This window comes from Clinocottus analis, unplaced genomic scaffold, assembly GCF_023055335.1.
Source record: "Clinocottus analis isolate CAN_PGR_092001 unplaced genomic scaffold, fCliAna1.0.p SCAF_9, whole genome shotgun sequence".
Lineage (NCBI taxonomy): Eukaryota > Metazoa > Chordata > Actinopteri > Perciformes > Cottidae > Clinocottus > Clinocottus analis.
In genome coordinates, this window is record NW_027176251.1 from 16,834,831 (window position 1) to 16,847,086 (window position 12,256).

At 45.0% G+C, this 12,256-nt stretch overlaps 1 protein-coding gene across 1 annotated transcript; it reads right to left on the minus strand.

Annotated features, from left to right (window-relative positions):
• Nucleotides 1-1,191: 1,191 nt before the first annotated feature.
• On the minus strand, nucleotides 1,192-7,309 carry prdm13 (PR domain containing 13). Its single transcript, XM_068570552.1, has 4 exons — nucleotides 7,142-7,309; nucleotides 5,583-5,714; nucleotides 5,352-5,472; nucleotides 1,192-3,337 (listed from the first exon to the last, which is right to left on the minus strand). The coding sequence occupies exons 1-4, from the start codon at nucleotides 7,307-7,309 to the stop codon at nucleotides 1,854-1,856; spliced, it is 1,905 nt and encodes a 634-aa protein (XP_068426653.1). The 3' UTR covers nucleotides 1,192-1,853.
• Between the last annotated feature and the right edge of the window lie 4,947 nt (nucleotides 7,310-12,256).

The following is a 12,256-nucleotide window of genomic DNA, read 5'->3' on the forward strand; positions in this document are numbered from 1 at the left end:
ATCAATCTAGTTGTTTTGGTGAGTTGCCATGTTGGATATATGGCATGTCGCCTTCACTCCAATATAATAGGACTATATGGCAAAAAAATACATTTCTGAAAACTCAACAGCAATGTATCTTTCCAAACATCCTGACGTGGTTTCTCGAGATAATAGAGAACCTTGTTGTGAGCATGTTTCACTCTTTCTAGTAAGTTCTACTATTGTTAATTGGCCCTGTGAGCAGCATATGGTCCCATTATTGTGGAGGAGGGCAGAGGCCTCTGTCAACATCTCCACAACTCTGCAACTCACACCAGAACAATCTAGATCAATAAATGGCAGAGGGAAGAGGGAAAATATGTTGTTTTTTTCATTTTGGGGTGAACTGTCCTTTAGCATTTTCTATGCAGAACTTGTCGTATTTCTACATTGCCGTCTTGCTGCTTTATATTTAAGCGTCCTAATACCTAGTACATGTAGTTATTATTATTAATTATTATTATTATTATGATTTTGAAAGGAAAAGAAGAGCCAGCCCCGTTAAAGCTTTGCCACAGCTCGTCATCTGTGCGTGAGTGTTTTTCTTGGCAACAGGCCCGACGGACTGAGCATCGTTGCGGATTTATTACTGCGTCATAACTGACGACATGTTCTCTATTATATATAATACACCATCTGTGTATCTGTTCAACCGCATCGAGGCTGGCTGCGCCACACAAAACAAAACACCGAACTTAATGAATATGAAAGTACATATCGTAGAGTTTAATCGGGTTTACATGCGATGACGTTGTTATTCATTCAATGGAGAGAAAAAAAGAAAAAGCTCAAACACATTTTTTGTTCATATTTTAAATTAAAATTTATTCAAAAACCAACAACTTAACGGACGGGAGTAAAATATTGTGCTCATAGACAATATCACGTATAAACAAACGTATACAACACTTCTCCACTGAAATGTGAAATATCATACTTTACACTTCTTTACATAGGCTATAACTGCAATCAATACAATTTTCTCTCTCTTGAAATAACTCCTTAAATAAACGGGGCGCTGCTGCTGCTGCTTCTTTCAGAACAGCGTAACCTCGGCGAGAAAGTGCAAATTTAAGTACAGTGTGTTGCTCAGCGAGGCGTCCGAGAGCTTTCATGAAGTCCTGAACATTAATTCGATTATAATAATCGCAATGCATCCGTCCCGTTGAAATGAAATGCCCATTGCTGTTTTTAAAGTGCAACTGACAGTTTAGAAGGGAATGTGAAAATGGTGCCATTTTTTTCTCACAATATAAAACCAAGTGAAATAAAAGAAGAAGAGGAGGAAAAAAGCTTTTGCAGCTCATAATTTACTAGAATGCGTCCATAGTGTGATGGAATGTGTAGTGCCCTTTTTCTTTTGTGTGTGTGGGGGATTGGGCCTTCAGTCATAAATTATTATCAGGGGGGCATTAAAAAAAGACAACTGCTATTTATATTTTACACTGCCAAAAATATATATCTGAGATAATTTAGTGTTATATTCTGCTTTCACTGAAAAAAAATATGATTCCAATTCAGATTTTTTTTTTTTGCATTTGAAACAAATAAAACAGGCTCTGTGTTCGGTGAGGAGCGCGTGCCACAACCCAGAAGGCCACTGGTCCTCTGGCAGAGCAGGGAGACATTGTTGCATTGCCCATGCGCGAGACAAAGAACATTTCAACTAAATATATGGATCATTATAATGTTTCCTTGAATGTCAGGATACAACAAACAAAAGTTTCCCTTTTAAAAAATAAATCAAAAATCGGTGTAGCACTAAATGACATATTTTTTGATCGTGTACATAATTTAAAGTCAATGCGTGTCTCTGTGGGCGCGGACGCGGCTCAGTCAGTGTTTTTGCTCGACTCCTGGTCGCTCTGGTCGTCGGTGAAGCACACGTCCACGTCACTGTCATTGTCGCTCTTTGGCTCCGCGTCCTCGAACAGGCCGCCCGCCTTCTCCTCCAGCTTCTTGACGGTCTGGCCGGGGTGCCTGGACTTGACGTGCCTCTCCAGGTCCCGCCTCCGCACCAGCACCTTGCCGCAGAACTCGCACCTGTACGGCGTGTTCCCCTCCGCGTGGAGCCGGATGTGTTTGTTCAGGTTGCTGGGGTCGCCAAACGGCCGGAAGCACACTTTGCACTTGAGCGGCTTGTAACCCGTGTGAGTCCTCATGTGGATTTTCAGGCCGTACTTCCTCGAGTACAGCTTGCCGCAGTACAGACACAGGTGTCCCTTTTTCGGTTTGCCGGAGCTGGCGTTGCTGACGCTCCCGGCGGGGATCGAGTCCAGCCTCGTCCGGTTCTTCTCCGCGCTGATCTCGGACAGCTGCTGCGTGTGCATGGCGATCTCCCGGTCGATGTTGGTGATGGAGCCCAGGTCGTGGTTCAGCGAGGGCGCGCCAAAGTAGGACATGGACTCCGGGTATTTGAGGAGGTTGCTGAAGTGGAATTTGAGCGGGTAGTACGGCGAGCTGTACAGAAGCTCCCCGTTATAGACGGTGAGGGGCATGAGGGGGATGTTACAGTCTCCGCCATAGGTCTTGACACCGTCGAAGTGTGGGAGGGAGAACCGCTCAAAGTGGAGTCCTGGGGCCATCTGGGGGTAGCGGGACGGCGACAGGCCGGAGTGCATCCGACTGTCCACGTGCTTAAAAGCAGAGGTCTCCTCCATGTGAGGCAGCAACGGGAAACCTCGGATTGCGTTTGTGCATGGCACCATCGGAGATGCGGAGTCCATGATTGCAGGTGCGCACTTGGGAGGGTGCCCCCCTCCTCCGTTCAGAGCGTCGGCCACGTTGCGGATCGGTTTCATGGTCGCGACGAGTTTGTTGAATCCCAGGCCGCCCAGCTTCCCGTTCGCGTCCTCTCTGGAGGCGTCCGCGCCTTTGGAGACGCCGGTGGGTTTGAAGGCCGAGCGCACACCCGGGTGGAAGCCCATGCTGCTCAGCACTGAGGATGTGGCGCCGAAGCCGAGGATGTGTCCTTGGTTTCTGACTGAGGTCACGCTCATGTCGAGGGCCCTGTCCTGCTCCTCTGAGCTGCTTTTCTTTGACAGGCCCGCTTTGTGCGGGAACGGCAAGGAGGACACCGCCCGCCTGCCAGAGTCTGATATGGAGGAGTTACTGTGGCCGCTCCTCGGAGAGGTGGAAGTGTTGGGGATGTCTCCGGACTTCGGCGACCTGCTGAAGGTCTCCGTGCCTCTGGCCTGCTCGCTGGTCACAAACCCTCGCCCGTTGCTCAGGGCGCAGTGGAAGTGGACGTGGGCCTTGAGCGTGTTCGGGTACTTGAAGATTCTCCAGCAGTACCAGCAGATGTAGCGCTCCTCACCTGTAGCGACAAAAATAAACGTGACATTAATTATCAGATGACTTCTTCGGATCATTAGGTTGCCCGACAGCGTGAAGCCAGATAACGACATGACAATGTGCTCCATCCCCGTGCGTAAAAGGCCAGGTCCGCGTGCGTAAAATGAAAATAACCGATTTTGCAACCTGTAGAGAAAAGCAGACAAGTGCCCCATTCTTTGTCTTCTTCTTCTTCTTCTTCCCCTAAATCACCATAAAGGTTAAGGTTACACCCGCAGCACGCACACGTAAATTGTACAGACTGTGTAAACTAAAATAAATAAATTCTGCAGCACTTTTTCATTTAAATGGAGGGTTTGTCATATTAAAATATTGCAACAACGATGTTCCCTTCAAAAAGCAACATTCCCATCAGTCACTGCTGCACATCACCTTTAAACTAGAATATAAGTATCATGGATGGGTTCCGGTGTCTAAGATCTGGTGCCAAATGGCACAGGAGGCCATTTGAATGACCCTCCGCCCCCCAGTCGAGCACTCAGAGGTTAATATAGATGTAATGATTTTGTAATCCTCATACGGACCATTGTTTATGATCGCCATCAAAAGAGCAAACGCCCTGCCCAATCTGGCGCTCAGGAACCGATGCATTGAGCGCGGCACTCTCCCTCTCTGTGCGCTTTTCCGTGGAAGTGACAGCAGCTGTTGCTTGAAATCGCAAGTCTCCAGAAACAATGGCGCGGGCCCATCTGTTGACGCCTAATAATGGGGAGCGAGCGTATGTCCAGGAGCGCACACGGTGTCGGGCCGGACAATCAGGGCAATATACACCCCATATAAAAGTTAGCATTCATTAGGCCACAATACCTTGACGCACCCACCTAATTTGCCGTGAAGCACTTGTTTTTGAATTTATTTGCTTTTGAATACATGAATATTAATGACGCGATGACATTTGTTAACCTCCGTCTCGCAACTGAATCCCCAGCCCTCTTTCTTCTTCCATGGTCGACGAGACGCGTCCATTTATGCTTTTAATTGATTTCTTTATCTTTTTTTAAATTATACTTCAAGTGTCATAATTACTTTATCCCAATTATTATTATCTTTTCCCGGCGCGACTTTGATATCATTAGAAGGTTCACCGTTTTGCTTTCTACATTTATTCAATTGAGAGGTCCTTGCCGGCCCAAATAAAACACGTCATTCAAAACCATCGCCAATTGATGGAATTCCCTGCAAAGTGTCTGTTTATAATAATCTCTTTTTTTTACGGATTAGTTCCTTCCGAGCTGGTATTTAGTTGGGATTATAGCGACTAATCCCCAAGTGCAACCGCCAAAATTATCATTACCCGCCCAAACAATCGGATTAAAAATCTAAACACATGCAGCCTGATGACAAAACTCAAGAAATCTTCAGATATTTTGAAAGAAAATAATGTCTGTGATGATTAAAGCTGGAGTTAGACTAATGTGCTCTGATTAATTGTGCTGTTTATTTGATGGCCTCCTAATATTCCTCTAATCGAATTTAGTTTTGCTCGTCAATATTTAATCATTCTTCTTCATGTGGCTTAAAAGCGACACAATGATTTATGTTGTGGGCCTGAAGTAATATTAACATCCCTTATATTAAACGAATTAAACGTTTTCGGTTTTTTTCTAAAAGAAAGTAAATGTATGTTCCGAAATGCATTTTATTTTCACCAAATGAAAAACATAAATGTGGTACCGTTCGGGTTTCACGATAAATAAATAAATAATAATGAAGAAAAAAAGAGGGCTGCCTGAGGTAAAAACAACATGCAATTGATTTCCATCACTGAGCGATAAAGGAGGCACGTCCCGGGTCATTTAGCAGCGATGGGCCCCTCAACATGTCGATGTCGTGTCATCCCCGATGCTCCACGTCTATACACAGCCAGAGCAACAGTACATCCTCATCATTGTCCTGTAATTCCCATCATTTCATTTTCGGATAATATTGCCCGTATTGGCTGAACTCTCTGCGCCATTATTAGCAGCCGGATTTACCTTTCTCGTCGTGCGTGGGAGTGGCCGTGGTGGGGATGTCGTACCACTGGGCCAGCGCGTTGGAGTACCAAACACTGAGCTCCTCTCCGGCGGGGATTTCTCTCAGCACGCGGTAGAAAATCTAGAAACAGAGAAAGACGGAAGAGGAGCTGAAGTTAACGAAGGTGTCCACACGTGTGTCTGTGTGACCTTTGGCCTCGGCCTCAAAAGTGTGATGTCAAGATCATTCACCTGTCCCCCAGGTAAGTCCGACACCGCCTCCAGGTTTTGCTCTTGGCTGTTCCTGGCGGCGCGGATCAGTCCGATCCAGTCTGGCACGGGACAGCCCGACTCATCCACGAACTCCCCCCGCACCAAGCGGATCTAAGCATGCAGAGCAACGGTTCAGAATGAGCACGAGGCATTGTGACTATCTACAGGATGATACAGGAACGATGGGAAACGTCAACCCGAACACGACCGAAGAACTAAATACATATTTCGGCTACAGCGTTTGAAAAACCCTTTCGGCCTGCAGTTTGTCTTCACGCATTTTATTTATAAACCACCCTATGTATGTTTTTTTTTGTATTTATTAATATTTAATCAAGCGAATTCTCTCGCCATTATTGTCTGTCTGCCGCGCTACCTGGAGGTGCCTCGGCCACGCATGACCAAAGCGCGCTTAATGCGTCTTTATCCGCTCTGCTGATAATTTACTAAAGAGAATGACACTCGGGCCTAATTGAGTTGATATGGGAAACGAATTTGAGGAGTGTCAGAGCGTTTCTAAACTGTTCAAGGACATTAAAGATCGAAGCGTGACATTTGACACGGAGATTGCACCTGATGATCCAGCTCAGCTCGCCCGGGGCCACGCATTTAGACGCATCAATCACAGCCGCTGACAGCGCAACAATAACAGGGTGCGGTTATGGAGCCGCGACGGGGAAATAGGTGTTTAAAAATGTTATTTTCTTGTTCTCTGTTTATACATGTCGATGTCTGGAGGCTTTTATTTGTTTTATTATCTGCTCCTTTGGTTTTCAGACATTGTATTTACCTCCACACACGCTCAGAATAATCATAACCCATCTTTTATAAGTTTTTTTGTAATTATTATTCTCAGTTATTTCCGCATGGCCCCGGGCTGCGGCCCCGGCCTCGGTGGCATCTTTCCGTGGCCGGATTGCATTAAAAGTAAACGGCTCATCGGGGTAACTGGCCCGCCAGGCAGTGAAATGTGAGGCGGCTGAGGGCATGAAACCCCACACAGCAGACCCGGGTCGCCCATTAGGCCGGTTAAGTAGAAGCACAGACTGACAAGTCGGCCGCTAATGGAGTTCAATTATTTCCAACTTGACAGGCCAAACCATTTAATAAGCGAAGGTCCGATGGATTTGACAGTGCAGCTTTAAAAATCCAGATCAGTCCGTTCGTTTTGAATATCACGCGCTGAAATTGAAGGCGAGTACAAGAAAGTGTGTTTAGATATTAAAAGAGGTTATTTGATTGTCGATTCGGTTCACTACAAAATACTACAAAGTTTTAAAGAAAACAAAAAAAGTTGTTGATGCTATTTTTGATTAACACGATTGGTAATAAATCACTCCATGAACGTAATGATGAAAAATAGAGCAATGCAACCTTTATTTAATCATCTGATGCACCGGATTAACCCGCAGGACATCCACACATTTCAAAATAAAACGCATTCTTGGAGTTGCACAAACTGAACCCTGCAGCTTAGAGAGACAACACATTTACGTGTTCTGTTTTCTTTTTTTCCTTTTTTCTTTTTTTAAACTCACCTTCTTTTTGGGTCCAACTTCCTTGCGGTCCGACACGTACTTCCCGAGTTTGAAGACGCCCGGTACCGGTCCTATTCGGATCCCGGCCGGGACGCTGCAGTCCGCAAACACACTGACGGAGGTGGACGCCCGGGTGGCTTGCATGGCGTGGGGTGAGATCAGAACCATGAAGACTGATGGAGACCGAGTGGGAGAGTGCAATGAAGGAGGAGGAGGAGGAGGAAGAAGAGGAGGAGAAAGAGAGGATGAGGACCGGCCGATATCCGCCCTCAAAGTGATGCGTTGGCGTTATGCTCTCCGGCTTTTCTAGTGATGGTGCAGGCAAGGTAGCCCCCCACCCTCCGCCCCCAACAGCCCCCCGCCCCTCCCGAGGTGATGCTGTGCTATAAGGTAGTTTAAAGGGGGGAGAAGAAGGGGGAGCGCGGTCCTGAGTTTGAAGCTGCGAGTCAGTGTGTGCGTGTGTGTTTGTGTGTGTGTGAGTGAGTGAGTGAGTGAGTGAGTGAGTGTGAGAGAGTTGGGCTCTCCCAGCAGCTGTGAGGAGAGGGGAAAACGGGCCGGCCTGGTCACATGGAGACTTTCCCTTACCCCGCCGCATAATGAATTGCTCCAAAACGGTCAAGAGACACAAAGGGCCAGGCGACCTTCCCATCCCCAAAATCCAATTTGTCAAGAGCAGAGAAAAGAGGGAGCAGAATCAAAGGTCCGGAGCGACCATTAATCCTCAGCATGTGGCTTTGTCCTCCAGACAGTTGCGATATTTTAACTGACAAATCCACTGTATAATTTCTCCATAAATCCTCACCCTTTTCCATTCTCCTCTTTCAGGCCGGTTTTTGGAAATCAGCGGCTACTTTAAATCTACTTGGCTGGCATTCTTTGAGGTTTATCCACTTCAAAGCGCTTTATTCTCCCTCCTCCTTTGTTCCCGTAGTTTAACAAAAGAGCAGGAAAGTTTAGAGGACTTGTTAACTTCTATTGACTCTCGGCGTGTGCCGGGTGGAGATCAGGCAGGTACTGAAAAGGAACCAGCAGCAGGAAGAGGGAGAGAGAAGGGGGAGAAAAGAGAAACAACAACTAAAGCACAAGCATCACCATCTTCCCAACGCACACACTTGTGGTTTTCTTGTCTTGTCTTCCTCATTCAACACGTATTCTGCTGCAAAGGCCAAAAACATTACACTTATTATTCTTTTGGGGAGAATAATGACATTATTTTACCTTTGATTTGTAGCTCAATTCAGACATTTTAGTGGCAACATGTGAACGTATAATTATTCATTATGATTCATCAATTATAAGCTTGCTCATAATGCCCAATCTTAGCAAAACATCTTTACATGAATATTATGTAAATAGATTGTGACGCATTAGAGGAAAATCTGATATTTGGTGAATAAAATGTTTCAACATTTTGTTTATAATGCAATTATTGTGAATACATAATTGATGTATAGTGTTTGATTGATTAAAAATCATATTCTGTCCTGTGGGAACCATGTATCTCCAAAATGTTTGCGTTAAGGTAAAAGCAGCCCTGTTTATTCTTTAATATTATTTTTGAATAAAGTGGACTTTGACAGATGGACCAATTAATTCTTCAGTTCATTTCGAAATAAAATAAAAAAGCCAACTAAGTTTGTATTTCTAGGTGCAACATCAGAGTATTGATGGGCCATCATCTCAACTGTATTCAGATTATTATAATGTCCATATAGGCCTACACTTTATCAGATTACGTGACTGTAGTGGTACAATTATCTAAAAATGATTGACTCACTGATTGGTTGGAAGTAAATATCTCATCTTAATAATTAATGCGTTGTGAGGGAGACTTCTGAGGGAGAAGCGTCTCAGTGCCACGTGGCTCTGTGCAGCAGGTCCTCTAGAGTTATTGGAGCCTTGTGATGCTGATGATGAGTCTGCGCAGAGGAGGAGAACAGAGGAACCTGTGGGCGATCAAGTCCCTGAACACTTTGACCTCTGACCTGTCCACTGGGAATACGAGCCTATTCTTGTGTTGAAAAAAAAACAAATCCCGAGGATATGACTGTTTAAACAAATAAAATACTGTGATACAATGTCCAAAAGCGATTGGAGTCATGCCTGCATAGAGTATTATTCTTATTCGATAATATTTAATCAAATAAAGAATACACAAAACAACAACGACACACAATACAGCTCAGATTAAATCAGTGCATTGCTTTATTTCAGGTTCATTTCAGCTTGTTGAGTTGTACGCTGTAAATAAACTAGACATTAATCTCTCTCTCTCTCTTTCTCTCTCTCTCTCTCTCTCTCTCTCTCTCTCTCTCTCTCTCTCTCTCTCTCTCTCTCTCTCTCTCTCTCTCTCTCTCACACACACCCTCTTCTCCCCGCGCTCCTCCACAGTCAGTCAAAGAGCCTGAACGACACGCGAACAATCTCATCAATGGGCGCAATGTTTGCGCCTGGCTGTGCGGAGGGGGTTATTTATTAACGCCTCGCCATTTGCGGCTGGTTCCCATCCACCCCTGCGCTGTGTTGCCTTTAAAGACCCGCACTTCTCCACAGTGAAATGAATTATTCTTCTCTGAGGAAGAGGAGGGGGAGGAGGAGGAGGAGGAGGAGGAGGAGGAGGAGGAGGAGGAGGAGGAGGAGGAGGAGGAGGAGTGAAACAGGCGAAGACTTTTCCTTTCTCGAAGTCGCTGGATGGACTCTCCCCGCTGCACTGTGCGCTCTGACGCGAGAGCAGTCAAAGGACTCGGTGTCAGTGTTGGAGGCAAATGGGATGGAAAATTAAATGAAATTAAATGGCTTGACCGGCGGTATTGTTCCTCGTGCTTCTTTTAAAACGGAAAAGACACATTAATTACACGGTCTGATCTTTATTCTGGGACAATATCGCGGAGTCCATCAACAGCATTCCGCCAGTGCGCATCTCTTAAATCAAAGCCCGCGTCTCTTTAATAAACGTAAATAACGGCCGGAGAAGAATCGCAGTCGCGATGGGGCGGCTCTGCCCGGCTCTTGCCAGCCTTCTTTTGGGGGGGTGAGGGGTATTTTAACTGTCTAAACGGTGGGGCTCTGATTTAACTGGTTGGCCATTAATGAGCCATGAATATAGAGGAACAACCTGTCTGCAAAGCAACGCGGTAAATACAGAGAGCAATGCCCCACCAGGGATCTCCATTCAGGATCCCTGACTATACTTCAGGGGTGCCAAGGGTTCACCACCACCTCTCCTGGACTGGTTTCAATGGCCTACCATTTGAGACCCCTCCAAGCTCGGGAGAAAACACATTTTTTATGTCGACCCATAAACTTTGTTTGGGGTCCATTCAGAGAAGTCCAATCATTGTCCCACTTAGCAGCGTGGCCTATTTCTCACAGATTCCCACGTCTTGGAAATGACTCGGTGTTTGTCTAAACCCATTTATTTCTCCGCATGTAAGCCCACACCTTCGGCACCTCTCACATTTATTTGGTCACACTTCTTACGGCCTAATTAAAAAGAAGAAGGAGACTGAGAAGAGGAAAAAAGAAAAGTTAAATCCTCGTGCTTTTTGGTTGTCGGGGACAGGTTGAACTCTGTCCAGCAAAGGAATCAGAACGTATTATTACTCCTTTCACATCTCAAACAAAGAGGGGGGAAGCTTTTATACGGGCCTGTTTATCTTATTCCTCGCCTGTTTTTTCTCCTTCATTATTTTCATTCTTTACACCCGCCGTGTTCAAGGTGTTTTTCTCTCTGAGAAACCTGGGGAAAGATGCAAGCTGCACCAGAGGCCGACCAGCTGCCTTGGTGCGGGTGGGACATTAGCGACGCGTTTGAATAGTAATTATGCTTGTATGGGACTCCCACCAGATGACATGATTGGGATTTTAACCCAGACTAATATTCAAAATCGCATTAGAGAGGAGCTGAATAAACGGCACCTGATTCAACGCTGTTCATGCGTGATTTCATTCAAAATGCCGTTTTCCCCTTCTTCTTCTTCTTCTTCTTCTTCTTCTTCTTCTTCTTCTTCTTCTTCTTCTTCTTCTTCTTCTTCTTCTTCTTCTTCTTCTTCTTTTTTTGCCTCCCACCGAAGTGGGCTGCACCGTTTCGGTATTCAAAGTTTTTCTTCTTTCTTTCTTTTTTTTTTTTTTTTTGCAACGGGCTTTTTCAGGCCACATTTCCCTGACTTAAAGTCACTTTGTCTCGCATGAGTAGACGCGGATAAAAGCGTGTGAAGTTTGCGTGAATTGATATGTTTCGGTGTACCTTATAAATTCATACCTTTTCTCACTCGAGCGCCTCGGAAAGAAAGTGTCACTCAGGCCGATTCTCTCTGCTGTCCGGCGCATTTAGCAGGAGATCTATTTGAGGGGTTCATTCCTAGGCAAATGTATGCAGGCGCGGCTCTGCATGAATAGAGCAGCGTGTCAGCCGACCCTAATTGGGATTTAGCCACCCAAAGCATACGCACAAAGTGACAGAAAATCGCAGGTTTCAAAGAAAGTCACAACTTTTGCCCTCCTCGGTGAATACAAGGAGCTCTCTCCCTCCGCTGCGACTCAAACAGCATTTTCTTATGGAGAGAGGTTAGTGACCCAACTGGCTGCGCGGCGTGTTTCTGCAAACTAAAAGTGGGAGCAAAACATCTACGATGCCAAAGAGCACGTTTAAAGACACGTAACCTTGACTGGCCTGTATGTTTAAACGAGCCCAGATGTTTTTGCCCGAAGTCATGGTTATTATTTGAACAAAAATCTGAATGATTGAATTGCCTTTTTCCCCTGTCAGTTAAAAAAAAAGTATAATTCTTTTATTTTCTGTTTTGTAGGGAATATTTTTTCAATAATCATTCCATAAAAAATATAAAAGATAATACCGATAATACAAATAATTGTTATTATTGTAACACGGATTATGATGATGATGACGACGTCAATACAGCAACAATAATTAGGACAACCATGATGATACTACTAATAATTTCGGTCTAAATGTGCCAAATATATATATTTTTTAAAAACAGGTGTCTCACATTTGTGATTTAACTTTTTTTTTGACAAACTGTTTGTGTCTGCGAAGGCAGGTTTATGTATATTTTGATTATTAATTTGAATGATAAGACGACACTCGTCCGT